This window comes from Dasypus novemcinctus, chromosome 5 (genome assembly GCF_030445035.2).
Source record: "Dasypus novemcinctus isolate mDasNov1 chromosome 5, mDasNov1.1.hap2, whole genome shotgun sequence".
Taxonomy (NCBI): Eukaryota; Metazoa; Chordata; class Mammalia; order Cingulata; family Dasypodidae; genus Dasypus; species Dasypus novemcinctus.
The window spans coordinates 143,348,905-143,367,613 of NC_080677.1; the positions used below are offsets into that span (position 1 = coordinate 143,348,905).

Below are 18,709 nucleotides of genomic sequence, written 5' to 3' on the forward strand. Positions count from 1 at the left end.
TTTAAAGACATAGCAAAACCCAATCTAAAACTTAGGACAGTTAAGCACATGATCCCCTCCATTAAGAGCCAATTAAGAACCGTATAGAACGATCCATGAAATTATTTCAGCAAATCAGCCACAAATCCTACAGAAGATACGCTGAGAGCCACGCATAAAACCTGGCCTGGGGGAAGAGGTTCTATAATTTAACCCTCTCCTTTGTATGACAGCATACACACACAATAGTAGTACTATATTCCTCTAACTACGACAGAGGGGTCTGAAAACCAGGACACCCCGAAACATCAGAAGAGATCAAATTCTAAAGGAGAATCACAAGTTTTACATTAAATAATAATAATTTTGTTAAAAAGGCACGTTGGCATTGTGCAGCCGTTCCCCCGGATTCGGGAAATCTTCCCAACAATTTAACGTGGGCTGTATAATGCACAGACTTTTGCATTTAGGACACCAGACGGCTTTCCCATCAGGGCGTAGCACACATTTCCCTAAAATATGATTTCCTTGGCCGGGCAGCGGTGCCTGCCAGCCCAACCCGAAAGGTTTTTCCATCTTCCATAATAAAGCCTGCAGCGCCGAAGGGGCCCGGCCGCTGGCGGAGCCGCTCCCTCGCTCCGCGCCAGCGCCGAGGCGGCGGCGGCGGCAGCAGCCGGGAGCAGAGGTGGCAATTGCAGAACAAATAAAAAAACAGACCCTGAAAAGGTGTGGGGGGTAGTGGAGAGACAGCGGAGGCGCCACACGCCACCCCAAAGTGAAAAGACGCCTCACCTTCCCCTCCCCACCCAGGGCCCTCCAAAGCCCACTACCCCGAGGACCGAAACGGTGGCGACGAGCGCCGGAGCGGACCCGGCCCGCCGCGCGGAGGAACCGCGCTCCCGGGAACCTCGACTCCCGGCTCGGGCTCTGACAGCTCCCCAAGCCGCGCGCGGCCGCCCCGCGCAGCACACATCTGCGGGAGCCGAAATCAAGCCGGCGGCCCAGAGGCCCCGCGACGCTTGCCCCGGAGCGCAAAGTGCCCCCGGGGGGGGAACCCCCGGCCCTGCCCCCTCCCCGGGAAAATGTCACTTTGCAGCCGCCGCCGCCGGTCCCCGCGCGCGCCACGGGCTCGGGTCGCTCCGAGCGCGCGGGGGGATGGGGCGGCGCGGGGAGGGGGTGTCATTTTTCCAGGCAAAACGGGGGCGAAGTAAGAAAAGGAGGGCGGGGGCGCGTGGTTACCTTCGGATAGTTCCAGCTCCAGCTCGGCCAGGCGGGCTCTCACCTCCAGAGGCAAAGACATGCCTTCCAGGCTGCGGTCCGCCATGCTCGCCCAGCAGCTTTCCACCCCCCACCCTCGCTCGCTCCCTCTTTCTTTGTTTGCAAGAGAATTTTTTTTTTAATGCAGTCAGTCCTTGCGCCGTTTCAGAAATGCATAGAGGAGGAGCAGGACGGCGCGAGAGCAGCAGGACGCGAAGTCGCGGAGGCAGGGATGGTGTGGAGGAGCAGGAGGAGGAAATGCAGGGATTTGTTCTCCTCTCCCCCCTCCCCTCCTCCCTCGGCGCTTCCTTCAGTGCAGCCCCGCCATGGCGGCCTCGCTCGCCGTCTCTGCGCGCCTCCAGACGCGGGCGGCCTCGGGGCCTCGGCCCGCCGCCGCGCCCGGCCCTGCCCCCACGCGCGCCCGGCCGCCTCGGGGGCTCGCGCGGCCGCCGCCTGCTCCGTGGGGCTCGCCGGCTCCTCGCGCTGCGGCGGCCGCGGCGGCGGCGGCGGCGGCGGCGGCGGCGGTGACCGCTGCTGCTGCTGCTCGGGCTGCCGCCCCTGCCACGGCGAGAGCGCCGCTGTCACGCTCACGTGACGGAGTGTGTGGGCGCGAGTGTGCGTGTGTGCCTGCGCGTGTGCGCGCGCCCCGGTGTGAGGCGAGCCGCCGAGTGTGCGGTGTGATTTGGGCGTGCGGCCGCATCTGGGTGCAGCGGCGCGCGCGCGCCCTAGGGGGTGCGCGTGAGCCCGCGGCGGGCAGCGCTGCCGGAGGCCGCCCGGGGTCACCTCCCGAGGCGGGCTCGGCACGCCCGCGGGCTGGGGCAGTGGGCAGCGTGACCGCTCCGGCCCGCGAACTTGGGCGCCACTGGAGCTCTCCCCACCCGGGCGGGGGCATTCCTACCCATCCCCCAACCCGCCTCATCTCCTCCCCGGCTCAACATAAAAAATACCTCCTGAATCCCCAGGTTCACTTGCTTGTTAAAATTTTAAAGTCTTGTTCTGTGTCTTCGAGAGCTGAATTTTTTTTAATGATTGCTTTTAAAGAGGGACGTAAAAAGGAAGCAGGGGCTTGGGGAAAGAGTGGTAGAACTTTCTAATTCTGACGAACGGTGTGACCTTGAGCTTAGCAGTTCCTTGGTCTGGGCACCCTTTCCCATCTGTGATAACAGTGGGAGGAGACATCTAATCTCCACATTCCTCTTCAGCCCTCAAAGTCTGTCATGCACTATCCTAGGTATCCAGCCCTTCCTAGGTCTTGCTCGGGAGGCCCTCTTTCTTTCCCCACTTCCTAACTATAATGGCCCATGATTCTGTCCTAAATCCTTTTCTCCTCTGCAGCCTGGTACGGTCTTTCTCCTAGTTGGGTTATCAGCTCCCAAAGCAGAAACTGTCACTTTCGCCTGGTTCCCAAATCTGTATTCCTAGTCCTGACCTCTTTGGGAGGATGTCTCACATTTCCAACTGTCCAGTGAAAGGGAGAGACTCACCCAGATGGGCCCTTGACATCCCAGGGTCCACAAACCCCAAAACTAAGCCATCTCCTCCTGCCTTTTAATAACTACTTATTTCTAGTAACGTCCGCCATTTTCCTGGTGTATCCAAATTGGCAGGAGTCACTTTTGACTTCTCTGTCTTCCTCCATCTCCACGTATCACGCGCTTCCCAATCTTCTCAGTCTATCGCACAAAAAGTTTTATTCATCCTTGACCTCATTTTCCCTCCTAGTTCAGCCACTGCCTTATGCCTGGCACATTTTAACAACCTCCTGGCCGGTTCCCACAGCACCATCTATCCGCCACAGCTGCCAGAGTTGCATTCACTCCCTAGTTCAAAAACAGCCTGACCCTAAAGACCCTCCCCCACCTGGCTTCAACCTGCATTCTTGGCCAACCTTATTTCCTACAAGGGCCCTTACAAAGCAGAAAAATGAACTCCCTATTCCTGAAGACCCACTGTGCTAACCTTTCACACCTTTGTCCGTGGTGTTTCTTATCCTGAAGTGCCTCTCTGCTTTTCTGTCAAACACTTGCTACAGTGGAACCAATGGAGCTCAATGGTTGAGTTTCTGCTTTGCATGTATGAGGTCCCAGGTTCAATCCCCAGTGTCTCATAAAAAAAAAAAAACTTCCTACAGTTGTCTATGACTTCAACTGGGTCCACCCCCGCTGTCCAGGAAAGTCTCTCCCTGCTCCCTTATTGTGTGTTCCTACCATTTATTGCCCTTATTGAATTTGACTGTTGGTTTATTTGAATTTTCCTTATCACCCTGAGTATAAGCTTCTTGAAGAGAAAGACTGTATAACTTTGTTCTTCCCATTGTCTCAAAAGGAGTGACAACTTTGAGAGTTGTCAACATTTCTCTTATAAATCTATCTTATTCAGTGGAGCATGATGAGAGAAGTAGGCCGCTAACAATGATGAACTTGAAAAAGAAGACCTTAAACTCCTTCTGCTTTCTCTTCAGTGTGCTATGAATAACTGCCCTGGTATAAGGCAGTTAGCTTTGTCCTTAGCCCAAGACGATATTCTGATCAGTGGGTGCTGGTAGTCACCAGTGGTATGGCCCCCCACGATCTATCCCCTTTTCAAATATTACCTCATGATAATTAGACCACTGGTTTTAGAGAGCCCTACAAATTATCTAGACCGGCCTCCTCGATTGATAAATGAAAGAGCTAAGAGAAATAAAATGTAGCGGCGTCAAGATCCAAATCCCAATCTCTGAAACAAAGCCCTGGGTTCATTTCATTACAGCAAAGACACACTGCACATTCCAATCAAGACATGTTATCATCAATTTACTACAAGTTCATGTCAAAATTAGAAAGAAAAACAAATTTTCCCTTTTTAGAGGATAGATGGGTCTTGATCATTTAAGCATGATGCTATAACTGATCTTGGTTCCAAAGAAGGATTCTATTTTGCCTTAAACAAATCAATAATGTACTTAAATTTTGAGCTGATGATCCTTCTTTAGGTCTTTATGTAGCTACAAAATGTACATGGAGGATGTATTCTTGACTTTAGACTGGCATTTCCAATAGTCTGATAGACTTCTTTATTTGGAAATCCTCTACCATCTCCTCAAAACTTGAATCCAAAATTTAACTCATCTCACCTACCAATCCTTGGCCTCTGTTAATTATTCCTGATAATAGCATCTTTTGTCCTAGTTATTCATACTTTGAGTCTTACCTGTTATCAAGTTTCGATAATTTCTATCTCCATTTCTCTTTATCCATCTCCCTCCTCCTCTCCAGGCCCTTAATTCAAACCTGAGTTCCCACCGAGATTTATCCTTTTTAATATTTCCTAGCACAACTGGCAGATCACTCTTCCGAAAGCACCACTTTGATTCAATTACAGTCCCATCTCTAAAATCTGCAACGATTCTCTGCCAACAAACTGAAGAACTTCTTAATTTGACATCAAAGATTTCACAGGCCCTGACATAAAATTTCCTTCCCTAATTTCTATTCCACTGCTCTCCTTTGTGCATGTACACACAAAGAGTTCTCAAATGTCCATAGTCTACACTTTCTTGTGTTTATGTTTCTGCTGACATATTCCCTCCTTTTGTCATCTCCTTCCTCTCTTATTCCCCAACCCCAACAACCTATTCAAGGCATGCTTCAAGTGGTACTTCTTTCATGAAGTCATCCTTAATCTAGTTAGAAAGCTTTTCTATCACCTCTGTAATTACACACCTGTTTATCTATACTTACCATGTTCTACCAGGGCTTAGTAATTTGTATGTGTGTCTTATCTGACAGCTGCTTTAATTCTCCCACTGTGTTGAATGGCACAATAAACAACATATTGTTTCTCAAAGTACAGTCTAGCATCACAGCATAAGGAAATAAGACTCTTGCTGTTCATCTCATTCGGCTCCATTTATAACGTACCTCAAGGAATCTGTGACTTAGTGAAAACTGTGTTTATGTATATAAAAAAAGTGTTCAAATATTTATCAAGGGGAGCAAAAGATATCCAATAGACGTTCATTAGAATGAATTTAATAGACTCTTGGGGTGATTTGCCTCAAAGGCCCTGCCAAAAGCCCTGAAACTCCCATCGTTAGTGTGACGTCTTTGAACTAGTGTTGGTTATTTTCAGAAAGCCACTGTAAAAATCATGACTGATATTCCAGAGGTGGTTTACACAATCATTAGCAACTGTTAACACAATAACATGGTTTAATTTATCAAACAAAGTGTAGAGTCCTGAGACATAAGTACAGAACATTTAGTTGGTCAGGAGGAAAGAGGGAACAAGGGAAATAAAAAAGGGGGGGAGGGGCTTGATGAGGCTCCCAGTGAGGTTCCTGATTGAAGAAACACTAAAAAGACCTTATAAGGAAGCGGATTTGGCCCAACAGATAGGGCGTCCTCCTACCACGGGGGAGGTACAAGGTTCAAAACCAGGGCCTTCTGACCCATGTGATAAGCTGGCCCACGCGCATGCTGATGCGCACAAGGAGTGCCATGCCACGCAGGGGTGTCCACTGCACAGGGGAGCCCCACACTCAAGGAGTGCGCCCCATAAGGAGAGCCGCCCAGAGCAAAAAAAGTGCAGCCTGCCCAGGAATGGCGCCGCCCACACAGAGAGCTGATGCAGCAAGATGACGCAAAAAAAAGAGACACAGATTCCTGGTGCTGCTGACACAAGCGGACACAGAAGAACACACAGTGAATGGACACAGAGAGCATTCAACTGGAGGGGGGGCCGGGGAAGGGGAGAGAAAGAAATAAAAAATAAGTCTTTAAAAAAAAAAAAGACCTTATAAACTATCTTTGCTATTTTAACAGTTTTGCCCAGACAAGTCCTGAAAAAAGCACTTTGAGCTTGGCAAAGGCATTACATTAATCTATTCAAACAATTAATTAATCATCATGGCAACTAGCATTTAAATGAGCACCTATTTTTTGTATTTTCTTGTCTGTTGGTAGATAATTTATTGTCACTATATACTATCTTCCAGAACCTCACCTATATATTGTTTTTGTTTCACTCAATTCCAAGCCAATTCTAATAAATGAAAAAATTATTACTTAGATATAATAGACTCTAGATAATTTCAGAAAATCCTGCTGGGGTGGAAGACAGTAGTAAAGAAATGTGCTGAATCAGAGTATGCTAAAGGTATCAGTGCAAGGCAGAGAGGCTTTATTTATTAATGAGGTAACTAAAAGGAAGGAAATACAAAGCTCCTTAGGTAATTGTTCCCCTTGCAGAAGTATATCTCAGAGTTGCACCTTTACTTCTTAAGTCTTATTGTTGATAAAAGTTGATTATTTCATTCCTTATCAGATTAAGGTAGAATTTATTCATGCTGTATTGTCACCTAGGTATCAAAATTTTGTGAAGTTTTTACTTTTTCCAAAGTCACTAGGGAGTTAAAATACTGTAGTTAGAGGTCTACAAGTATCTACATTATATATCCTGTGTGTGTGTTGGGGGGTAGTGTTATGATCCCGTCATAATAAAATCTAAGTTGCAATTTTCATAAAGAACTATGATTTGTAGCTTCTGTTTTTCTGTTTTTTGGTTATATTTTATTTTTGTTCTACCATTTTATCAGAAATTCTTTTCAGGTAGATTATTGGGTTTAAAGAAAGGACAAAAGTGAATAATCATCAGACAAAGAAATTTAGGTTTAATTAATTAGTACTTACAAAGCAGTTTGAGATCCTTGAATGGAACTACTCTATGCATGCAAGAGATCATTAACATTCTTGTGATAGGATTTATTACATCATTATAGAATCATTTAAATAATATGAATGTAACTAAGTTTAGTGACCTATATGTACATTTGCTTTTCTGTTAAGGTTACTGTCTTTCTCTGAAAGTAAAGAACTATACAATCCACTTACCCAAGAACAAGGAAAATGGCAAAAGAGAAGAAATAATTCCACAGTATGTTTTTCTATTAATTGCTGAAAAAAGACGGATTTTTCTATTATGTGTCAAAGATGTCTTGATGGAAAAACAAATGAGTGAAATTTTGGACAAACAGCCTAAGGGTTCTGTTGTATGTGTTATTACAGAGCAATAATGTAATTATTTCTGACTATCTGAATAATTTTTCTGAATTCTTAGTGCTGATGGTGACATATCTACCACAAAGCAAATTATCCAAAAATATTCCTGTTTCGTCTTAAATTGCATCATATTTTTGCAACATATTTCTTTTGCCAATTATGATTGATTAATGACTGATTTAATTTAGCAACTGTTAAAATTGTCATTCCCAGAACTCATATCAATAAACAGTAGAAACATGTGAAATACGCGCTTTTTTTGAAGTAGAGGAGAAAGGAGTGGTTGGGAACTAAACTTTTGTCACCAAAAATATCCAAAGTGGACTATCATGTAAGAAAAAATGTTAATTGACATTATTCCTTCAAAATGGGGAAAAAAACACATATACACTATATCAAGCATGATTCGTAACAAGGGTTTCTACTATGCCTGCAGCACTCCTCCACTTACTGCCTGTAAGAGAATTCTAAAAAATTCAATTGTTTAAAATGCAGGATCTTCTTAACGTGAGGTTAATTAAAAGCCGTGCTTTCCAGGCAGCCTGTACTCTGACATATTCAACAAAAGTAAATAAAAATAAGATTTTGAAATTTACACTATCTACAACTGAGGAAAGACACTGATCTAAGAAAGTCCCAAATAATTTCAAGGTCATTGCTTCCTTACCATGACCACCACTGCCTTCTTTTCCTCCCAAGTAGATGATAAAACTTTATCCAGCACTCTCCTTCCAAACCTTTGAGAATAGGGACTAGGCAGAGAACATGAGATAATGGGCAGACACAGATACCCAAATTTCAGTTATTTTGAGGCCTGTTATTACAGAAATCTTACTTTGGTTACGTGCCGGTGCCTCTGACTTTTCACATACCGTTATATTGGCAGACGACTTGATGTGAAAGGCTGTGTCCCCAAGACACCAAAGCTAAGACAGGGATTCAGGGGCACATAATTTATTGAGGGAGTGTTCTTACAGAAAGCACGTGTAAGGCAGTGAGTAAATCAGAGTAGGGAAGGGCAATGAGCAGAGCCAGGATGTGGTCTCATGTAAAGTGAAACCACAGCAGCCTGCTCCATCAATGGGGGCCTTGGATCTACCATGTACATGACAGAATGGTTGCCTCAGAAACAGTACGGTCAGTCTGTATCAATCATCGGTTGTAGGAAGAGTAACCTACCCATCAGTTGGCTCCCATCAGCACAGGGGGATAACTTGGAACTATTAGCAGCCAATGCTTCCAGCAGGTAAGGGACAGGTGCTTCCAACCTGTAAATGAGGTCTGAGCAGGGCCTGATCTCAGCTACTCCTGGAGAAGTGGGCAGGAATTTGGATCACCCTTCATTTTGCTATAGTATCCATTCGCCATAAAATCTGACTGGACAGCTAGTACCATGGAAAGTTAGGAACCTGAATAATCGCAGGGGGAGGAAATTGGATTTATGTGATTGCGTCTTGGATTTTTTTTTAAAGATTTTATTTATTTATTTCTCTCCCCTCCTCCCCCAACCCCGGTTGTTTGTTCTCTGTGTCTATTTGCTGCGTCTTGTTTCTTTGTCCGATTCTGTTGTTGTCATCGGCACAGGAATCTGTGTTTCTTTTTGTTGCATCATCTTGTTGTGTCAACTCTCCATGTGGGTGGTGCCATTCTTAGGCAGGCTGCACTTTCTTTCGCGCGGGGCGGCTCTCCATACGGGGCGCACTCCTTGCACGTGGGGCTCCCCTACGCCGGGGACACCCCTGTGTGGCAGGGCACTCGTTGTGCGCATCAACATTGCACATGGGCCAGCTCCACACGGATCAAGGAGGCCCGGGGTTTGAACCACGGACCTCCCATGTGGTAGACAGATGTCCTAACCACTGGGCCAAGTCTGTTTCCCTTGGATTATTTTGCATGTTGTTTTCCTTTGGTTTATATTTTTCACTGAGCCAAGGAATTATTGGAAATAACTTAATTTGCTTTTCATGAACTCGTGAAGGATTTTAGATCATGTCCAGTCATTCATGCAAAATGCTAAAAGTACAAAGAACTGTGTTAGATGCTATATAAAATATTGCCTGTGATATCTAATAGCTTACAATCAATTGGGACATGTAGCCAAGGAAGAGGTACAAAAATAACTGAAGGATGGGTGAAAGCCACCGGGAAAGGCCTGTAGAGATAGGCCATTTTAGCCTGCCATTTGCTTTATATTTATTTATTTATTTATTTATTTATTTATTTATTTATTTATTTATTTTTCTCCCCTCCCCCCCAGTTGTCTGCTTTTTGAGTCTATTTGCTGCATCTTCTTTGTCTGCTTCTGTTGTTGTGAGCAGCACAGGAATCTGTGTTTCTTTTTGTTGCGTCATCTTGTTGTGTCAGCTCTCCGTGTGTGTGGCACCATTCCTGGGCAGGCTGCACTTTCTTTCGTGCTGGGCAGCTCTCCTTACGGGGTGCACTCCTTGTGCGTGCGGCTCCCCTACGTGGGGACACCCCTGCGTGGCAGGGCTCTCCTTGCGTGCATCAGCACCACGCGTGGGCCAGCTCCACACGGGTCAAGGAGGCCCTGGGTTTGAACCGTGGATCTCCCATGTGGTAGACGGACGCCCTAACCACTTGGCCAAGTCTGCCGCCTGCCATTTGCTTTAGACATACCTGATGAATAGTTTGCTTCTAATGCTTCATACACTGTCCAAAAAAAACTGATTCAAAGAGTTCCCTTGACCATTTATACCTCATGTTACTCAACCTTCAAAGTGCAAAATGTGGGCCTTTCACGGGCTAGCTGAAGACCCTGCAGCTTTATCTTTCCCTTTCCCTGATTTTGCCTAATTGGGGCTCTTTTTCTCTCATAGTTAGATCTTGCCTGGGTGTGGGAATACCCTGATAAGAATTACAGGTCTTTTTTTTTTAAACCTGGGCCGAAGAATGAACCAACCCTAGTTTATTACACTCTTTTAACAGGCTCTCAGTTCTTTCTTAGCCCCCCAATCCCATCCCCAGCTTGGAAACAATCTAGCATACCTCAGAATGCTGGATTCCCTTCCTCTAGCTGGGTATGCCATTTCTAGAGGTATGACTAGGGGAAATCTCACCATCTCACACAATACCAAAGTCAAAGACACAGGGTTCTTGAGAATCTGACCTGAGGTAGGGAAAAAAAAAGTGACCATACATACAATTCACACAGTGACCAGAACAAAATGTTCATACTGGGTTACTCCAAGCACCCAAATTTAATTGGGAACAGATACTGAGCAGACTATTTTCACACACATCATTGTCCCTCAGCAGCTTGTCACAGCCTCTGGAGACTCATGCACATGCCATCCCTTTGGTCACAATCCCCTCAGAATCTTCTTTTTTCAAAATAGGCAGTTCATACCAAGGACTTCATAAAATTTCCTATTAGTTCTGGGCCTCTGGAAGAAAAAAGTGTGCATACAAATCATAATAGAACAAAGCAGTATTTAATAAGTGCCATATGAGCAATGTGTTTCTGAGGAAGGTAAAGAATAAGGAAGTGAATTTAGAAGATCCACTAAATCTTTGAGTTATTGCTTTGATCTCTAATCAACGTTTCTAACTATATGTTCCCATTGGAACTTTATTACTTTTCAACCAGATGTACTGCTCTTTTTTCCCTCTGACCATTGATTCTTCACCAAACTTGAAATGAAAATATTTTGAAGCACAAGAAATAGAAAGATTGAAAGATGGAAAGAGGAAGATAATGAATAGAAGAAATATGAGAAAAAGAGGTAGAGGAAGGGAGAAGAAGCGAGGAAGAGAGGTAGAAGAGAGAAGAGAAGGAACTGAGGCAGGGAGGGAGGGGAGGAAACAATCAAGCTAGAGTGATTGAGGTGTTATGTTTCTGAGCATCTTCCTGGAGATACACTGATGGTTGAGGATGGATTTGTGGAGACACCCTTCCTTTGAAAATCCCTGACAGGTTCATGCCACTGCCCTCTGGTGGGCCTTTTTGGACATTGTCCTGGCAAAAGAAAAAGGAGGGATCTTGTATTGAGCCCTTCCTTTAGGCCAGGCACAATGATAGGGATTTTATTTGGATTATGAACTTCAAACCTCACAAAAGCCCCATGAGGTAGGTTGTTGAGAGCATAAGCTCTGGAGCCAGACTGGATTTGAATTCAAGCTCTGTCATTTTATTAGCTGCAAGATCTTAGGCAAATTATTAGCATTATTTTCTGCAATAGGGGAAGATTACTATGATATACTTATTTTTTTTTTTTTAAGATTTATTTATTTATTTATTTATTTAATTCCCCTTCCCTCCCCCGGTTGTCTGTCTTCTGTGTCTTTTTGCTGCGTCTTGTTTCTTTGTCCGCTTCTGTTGTCGTCAGCGGCACGGGAAGTGTGGGCGGCGCCATTCCTCGGCAGGCTGCTCCCTCCTTCGCGCTGGGTGGCTCTCCTTATGGGCGCACTCCTTGCGCGTGGGGCTCCCCCACGCGGGGGACACCCCTGTGTGGCACGGCACTCCTTGCGCGCATCAGCGCTGCGCATGGGCCAGCTCCACACGGGTCAAGGAGGCCCGGGGTTTGAACCGCGGGCCTCCCATGTGGTAGACGGACGCCCTAACCACTGGGCCAAAGTCAGTTTCCCACTATGATATACTTATAGACATGGTCCAGTGTATGGAACACTGGTGATCCAGGGAAGAATTTGAAAAACCAGGTTATAAAAACCTTCTAAACTAAAGATGAATCTAAAACCATCTGGCCTTTGCCCACTCCCAAATAAGACATCCTTATAAAGTCTTTGAAAACCTCCGTGATATCATTTTATGGCCACTCAGAAGATTAACTTCTATTAAATTATCATAATCATAACATACTCTAACTCCAAAAAATAGGTAGTCAACTTCAATATTCTTTCCCTTAAAAAGTCTCTAAAATGACTTGTTTTTCCATTCTCTAACTTTTATTTTTATCAAAATGTACCTTATTGCCACAGTTCTCAACTGAGCATTCAGACTATGATGTGAGTAATTGTTAACAGTAGACTTCTCAAGCATTCTTTGAACTTATAAAATATTTCTTAGAAAATATTTCATTAATGTGTAATACGTATTGAGAAAAAAGCATATAAATCCTAAGAGTACAGGTTGATGCATTTTCACAAAGTGAACACACCTCTGTAACAACAACCAAGATTAAGAAACAGAAAATTAGCAACACCCAGAGGGTCGTCTTGTGCTCCCTCCCAGTGACCAACCCCTACAAAGATAGCCACTGTTCTTATTCTGTCACCATTGATAATTTTGCCTGTTAGTCAATATTATATCAATAAGAATCATTCAGGATGTACTCTGGCCTCTTTTGTTCAACGTTATGACCGTCAGACTCAATTCCTGATGTTACATAAAGCAGTAATTCACTCATTTTCATTGTTGTCTACTATTCCATTGCATTTATATCCCACAATTCATTTATCCAGTCTAATTTTGTTGGACATTTTGATTGTTTCCACTTTGGGGCTGTTTTGAATTGTCTATTGTAAACATTTTTATATGTGTCTTTTAATATACAAAGAACTGTTTGATATATATGTAGGAGTGCACTTGTGGGATCATTATTTGTTTGTTTGTTTGTTTTATTCTGGGGACCGGGAAATGAACCCCAGACCTGAAACGTGGAAAACAAGTGCTGAACCACTGAGCCACATTGGCTCACCTGTTTTGGCTTTTTCGTTAGTTTTGCTTGTTATTTGGTTAGGAGGCACCAGGGACTGAACCCGGGACTTACCATGTGGGAAGCAGGCACTTAACTGCTTGAGCCACATCCCCTCCCCAAGATTAGCTTTTGCATGTATTGCTTTAAAGTTTTCCAAGTGATTGGAAAATTCTTATCAGCACTACCTGAAACTTCTGACTGATCAAGATTCATACCAACCTTGTTATTGTTAGTCCTTTAATTTTAGCCATGCTGGTGGGTGTGGGTTTGTTTGCGTCTTTAAACCAGAAAATAAATCTACTTTTTGAAATATTGGGGAAACCTTTCCCCAAAGAAACATAAGAAGGATAGTATCTTGGCAACCCACTCCATATGTGTGAATTAAGAAGCTATTATTTTTATTGTATCTTCCTCTGATTACAAAAAATAGTTTACTATAGAAAATTTAGAAAAATACGTAAAGCATAGGGAATATAATTAAAACCACCTACAGTCCCAGTCTCCAGAGATACCTACCATCAATATTTTGCTATATATTTTTCTAGTTTCTTTTTTCTTGAACATATAGTCTTTGAAAGCTAAAAAAGTTAGGAATTAACATATAGACCACCTATAAAGTTTTAAATTTAATCACAAGGATTATGGGACAGTCGAGTGAATTTAATAAAAAATTATCCTGCCACACATATAGTATAAACAGTATAAAATTGACAATAATTCCTCATTTGTTGTCCAGATTCAATACAATAATATTTAAAATGCCCAAATGAGGCATCTGATAGAACTTTAAAGAGATTAAATTTTATATTGAAAATTAAGTAGATGTTATCGATGTTATTATATCAAGGAATAATGGAATCGTGGGAGCTGATATTCCAATCTTAAAAACATAACACAAAAACCACTCTTGTCAAAACTGTTCAGAACAGTGTTTAAAAAAAGAAGACTAAGAGAACACAACATAAGTATAGGCAAAAATAGATCCAAACTAATAATTTTAAAAATATATTAGGTAAAAAACAAGCAAACAAAATGCTATTTTAAATGTTATTTAAAATGTTGCTGTGGAATTAGCTATTATTAATAGAAAAACAATTTAGATAAACATGCCCTAAATTTTGTTCTCCAGAAGACAAAAAAGAATTGACCTGCACAGGTATTCCAAGAAAATGAAACAATGGAAAGCCCCCTACAGAACGGCAGATATGCAATACTTGATGGTAAACCAGTTTCGGTCCAGTAGAAATAATAAGTAGTTAATCAGAATGAACAAGCATATCATACTAATCAAGGCGCGTCTTCTCTTCACTTTGTAACCCCCTCCCGCCATGTAAGATGAAAACAGCATTAGGCAATCAGAACATTTCCTCACTTCTTCAACATTTGCCCTATATCAGCTTCCTCTATGCTCATTCCCATAAGCGGTTTGAATGCTGCCCAATTTATGAAAAGTAAACTGTTCAAATAAACTCCCAAAAGTTAAAAAGGAAAAGAACTACAGATAGCATTAACTATATTTTTTAAGAATTTATTTTATTTATTTTTATATATGTATGTGGATCATGTTCAATAACTGATCATTAACTGCTAAGATTCTTCTTTGTCACCTCAGATATTTTCACTTTAATAACTCAATGTTCTAATCACATCAGTATTTGGACTTCTTCTCTGGTAGATGGGTCTCTGATTCTACATATATTTTGAAGGACTAGAATATTTACCTTTTTTTTTTAAAGATTTATTTTTTATTTACTTCTCTCCCCTTCCCCCTATTGTCTGCTTTCTGTGTCCATTCGCTGTGTGTTCTTTTGTGTCCGCTTATATTCTTGTCAGTGGCACAGGGAATCTGTGTCTCTTTTTGTTGTGTCATCTTGCTGCATCAGCTCTCCCTGTGTGCAGCAGCGCCACTCCTGGGCAGGCTGCGCTTTTTACGTGAAGGCCGCACTCCTTGCACATGGGGCTCCCCCATGCGGGGGACACCCCTGTGTGGCACGGCACTCCTTGTTTGAACCCTAGACCTCCCATATGGTAGGTGGATACTCATCAGTTGAGCAAATCCGCTTCCTTTACTTTTATTATAATAAAACTTATGATGAATATGTTATATCTGCTGGTAAGTGGACTTTTTAATACTGAACAATAAAAATTTACTATCACAAACTTCCCTCTTGCACAAAGTCAACCATGGCAAACATTCCAATATGTGTGTTCTCTGCAGACAGTTCAATCATAGGAGGAAGAAAAGAAGCCAGTATCTAGATTATGGATGCTCAATTTCTTCTTTCAAATTCACTGCATTCGTTTCTAGGACTGCTGTAATAAAGTACCATAGATTGAGTGACTTAAAACAACAGAAATGTATTCTTTCTCAGTGCTAGAATCTAGAAGTCCAAATCAAGGTGTCAGCAGGGTCAGATTCCCTCCAAAGATTCTAGGGAAGAACTCTTCTTTGATTCTAGCTTCCTGTGGCCTCACATGCCCCTTGAATTGTGGCAGCATAATTCTAATCTCTGCGTCCCTCCTCATATGGCCCTCTTCTCCCTGTGTTTCACCATCATCATTTGGTATTCTTCTCTATGTGTCTCTTTTTCTTATTAGGGCCTGTCCTACTGCAGTATGACCTCATCTTAACTTAAATACTTCTGTAACAACCCAATTTCCAAATAAGGCCACATTCTGTGGTATTGGGAGTTAGGGCTTCAACATAACTTTTTGGGGAACACAACTGAATTCATAACACTCATTAATAAGATACTTAAAGTTTTCTGGGGCAAATTGTATGTGTGACTTCTTCCTTTCCAATTTGTATACCTTTATTTCTTCCTCTTGCCTGATTGTTTTGGCTACAACTTCCAGTACAATGTTGAATAATAGTGGTGACCATGGGCATACTTGTCTTCTTCCTGATGGCAGAGGGAAAGCTTCAGTCTTCTTTGCTGTAGGTTTTTCATAAATGCCCTTTACCATGTTGAGAAAGTTTCTTATATTCCCAGGTAGTTGTTTTGTTTTGTTTTGTTTTGCTTTGCTTTTTAAAGATTTATTTATTTATTTCTCTCCCCCTACCCCACCCCTGTTGTCTGCTCTCTGTGTCCTTTCTCTGTGTGTTCTTCTGTGCCGGCTTGTATTCTCATTAGGCAACTCTGGGAACTGATCCTGGGACCTTCCGGAGTGGGAGAGAGGCAATCGTTCTCTTGTGCCACCTCAGCTCCCTGATCTGCTACGTCTCTTATTTTCTCTCCTCTGTGTCTCTTGTTGCATCATCTTGCTGCACAAGCTCTCTTCTTCGGCTAGCACTCCTGTGCAGGGCGGTACTCCTGCGCGGGGGGACACTCCCATGCAGGGTGGCATTCCCACCTCGAGTGGCACTCCCATGTGGGCCAGCACTCTGCATGGGCCAGCCTACCATGCAAGCCAGCTTGCCTTCACCGGGAGGCCCTGGGCATTGAACCCTGGACCTCCTTTGTGGTAAACGGGAGCCCAACTGCTTGAGCCACATCCGTTTCCCTCCCAGGTAGTTTTTGAGGATTTTTATCATGAAAGGCTGTTGGATTATGTCAAGTGCCTTTTCTCCATCAATTGAGATGATCATGTAGTTTTTGTGTTTTCCATTATATTAATATGTTGTATTACATTGATGATTTTCTTATGTAGAGCTATCATTGCTTTTCTGGAATAAATCCTACTTGGTCATGGTTTATAAAATTTTTTATATTTGTTGGATTCTGTTTGCCAGTATTTTGTTGAAAACTATTAAATCTATATTCCTAAGGGATATTGCTCTGTAATTTTCTTTCCTTGTGTAGTTTTTATCTGGCTTTGTTATCAGAGTGATTCTCATAGAATGGGCTAGAAAATAATCCCTTCTCTTCCATTTTTTGGAAGAGTTTAAGAAGCGTTCGTATTAAATTTTCTTTAAATGTTTGGAATAATTCAGCAGTGAAACAATTTACTCCTGGACTTTTCTTTGTTGGAAGGTTTTTAATTACTGATTCAATTTCTTGTTATTGGTGCTTGAGATTTTCTGTTTCTTCTTGCATCACATTAGGTAATTTGTACATTTCTGGGAATTTGTCTATTTCATCATGATTTTCTATTTTGTTGGCATAATATCTTCTTTTAATACTTTTATTTCTGTAATATCTGTAGTAATGTCCCCATTTTCATTCCTGATTTTGTTAATGTGTCTTCTCTTTTTCTTTGTCAGTCTGGCTAAAGTTCTGTCAATTTCATTGATCTTTTTAAAGTTGGTGCTGTTGATTCTGTTTTTTTTCTAAATTCTCTTTTGTTTATCTCTCCTTTATTCTTTACTATTTCCTTCTACTAAGTTTGTGTTTAGTTTGCTCTTTTGTTTTAGTTTCTTTTGGTATGAAGTTAGGATATTGATTCTATTCTTTCTTTTTTAATGGAGGTATTTAAAGCTATCAATTTCCCTCTGAGCACTGCCATTGCTGCATAAATTTTGGTATTTTTTGTTTTCATTTTTATTCGTCTCAAGATATTTCCTAATTTCCCCTGTGAGTTCTTCTTTGACCCATTGGCTGTTAAAAAAGTGTGTTATTTAATCCTACCACTTTTAAAAAATTATTTACTTCTTCACCCCACCGTACCCCATTATTGTTTGAGCTCACTGTCTGCTCTCTGTTCATCCTCTTTTCAGGAGGCACTGGGAACCGAACCCAGGACCACTCACTTCTGTTTCCTACTTCTTGTGTCTCTCATTGTGTTTCCTTGCTGTGTCCTCTTCATTGCATCATCTCTCTGTGTCATCTTGCTGTGTCATTCCTCATCTTCTTTAGGAGGCACCAAGAGCCAAACCCACGACCTCCCATGTGGTAGGTGGGTGCCCAACTGCTTGAACCACATCCTCTTCCCAATACTACTACTTTTATTTTTATTATTTTTTATTTTTGAAAGTTACTAGCTTGGAGGAGTTCTCAAGTTATATTCTTTAATTTTTAATATATTTTTAAAAAGATTTTTTAATTCATTCTTTTAAAGATGCATAGACTATACAAAAAATACTACCACTTTTAAGTAGCCTTTCTCTTCATTCAGCATTTTCCGTTACTGCAATACTTTAGCTGTTTTCTGGAGCTTTGACAAAGATATTTCTGTCAGATCTTGCTGGTTGTTCCTAGTTTCTGTGGGGGCAGAGCCCTGAAACATCTCACTCTGACATCTTGATTGGGTCAGGGCCTCTATATGTTTTTTCAAACCATACTAAATATATTTACTAATTTGCATTCAATATTCATTTACATTTACCTGTTCATTTACCTCTTTCTTTGCTCTCAGTTCTTTTCTGTTGCATCTGGGTTTACTTATCTTCTGCCTAAGCATCTCCTTTAAAATTCTCTTTAGTGAGGATCAGTTGGTGATGAGCCTCCTATCTGTCACATGATGGTATCCAAATGACAAAGTTCTTTCTCTTCCTGCATGTCTTCTTGAGTGAGTGTACATTTATATCAGCCCACCAAGGGGGCAGACTCACCCTGAGTCATGCCTTACTGACATGGTCGAATCAAAGCCCTAATCAGGTAATTTAATCAAGGGCCCCGCAACTGAATCCAATATAATCAAAGAGCATCACACCCAGAATAGATCAATTACAAACATAATCTTTTTCTTTTTGGGATTCATAAATAATCTCAAACTGCCACACATGCTAAGTATAGCTGTTTCAGAATGTGTTTCTTAAAATTCCACTTTTTGAAATATGTAGAGTTCTGTTTCTATTATTTTTATTTTTCCTGATTC

The 18,709-nt window shown here is 42.3% G+C and overlaps 1 protein-coding gene across 4 annotated transcripts in view; it reads right to left on the reverse strand.

Annotated features, from left to right (window-relative positions):
• Nucleotides 1–1,600, reverse strand: part of DIP2C (disco interacting protein 2 homolog C) — a 534,437-nt gene extending 532,837 nt beyond the window's left edge. Inside the window, exon 1 of one of the 4 annotated variants that reach the window (XM_004454050.4) lies at nucleotides 1,219–1,600. In XM_004454050.4, the coding sequence (XP_004454107.1) occupies nucleotides 1,219–1,303 (85 nt within the window). In that variant the 5' untranslated portion in view covers nucleotides 1,304–1,600. The remainder of the gene's footprint in view (nucleotides 1–1,218) is intronic. The other 3 variants (XM_004454048.4, XM_004454049.4, XM_004454047.4) reach the window with 3 other exon arrangements.
• Between the last annotated feature and the right edge of the window lie 17,109 nt (nucleotides 1,601–18,709).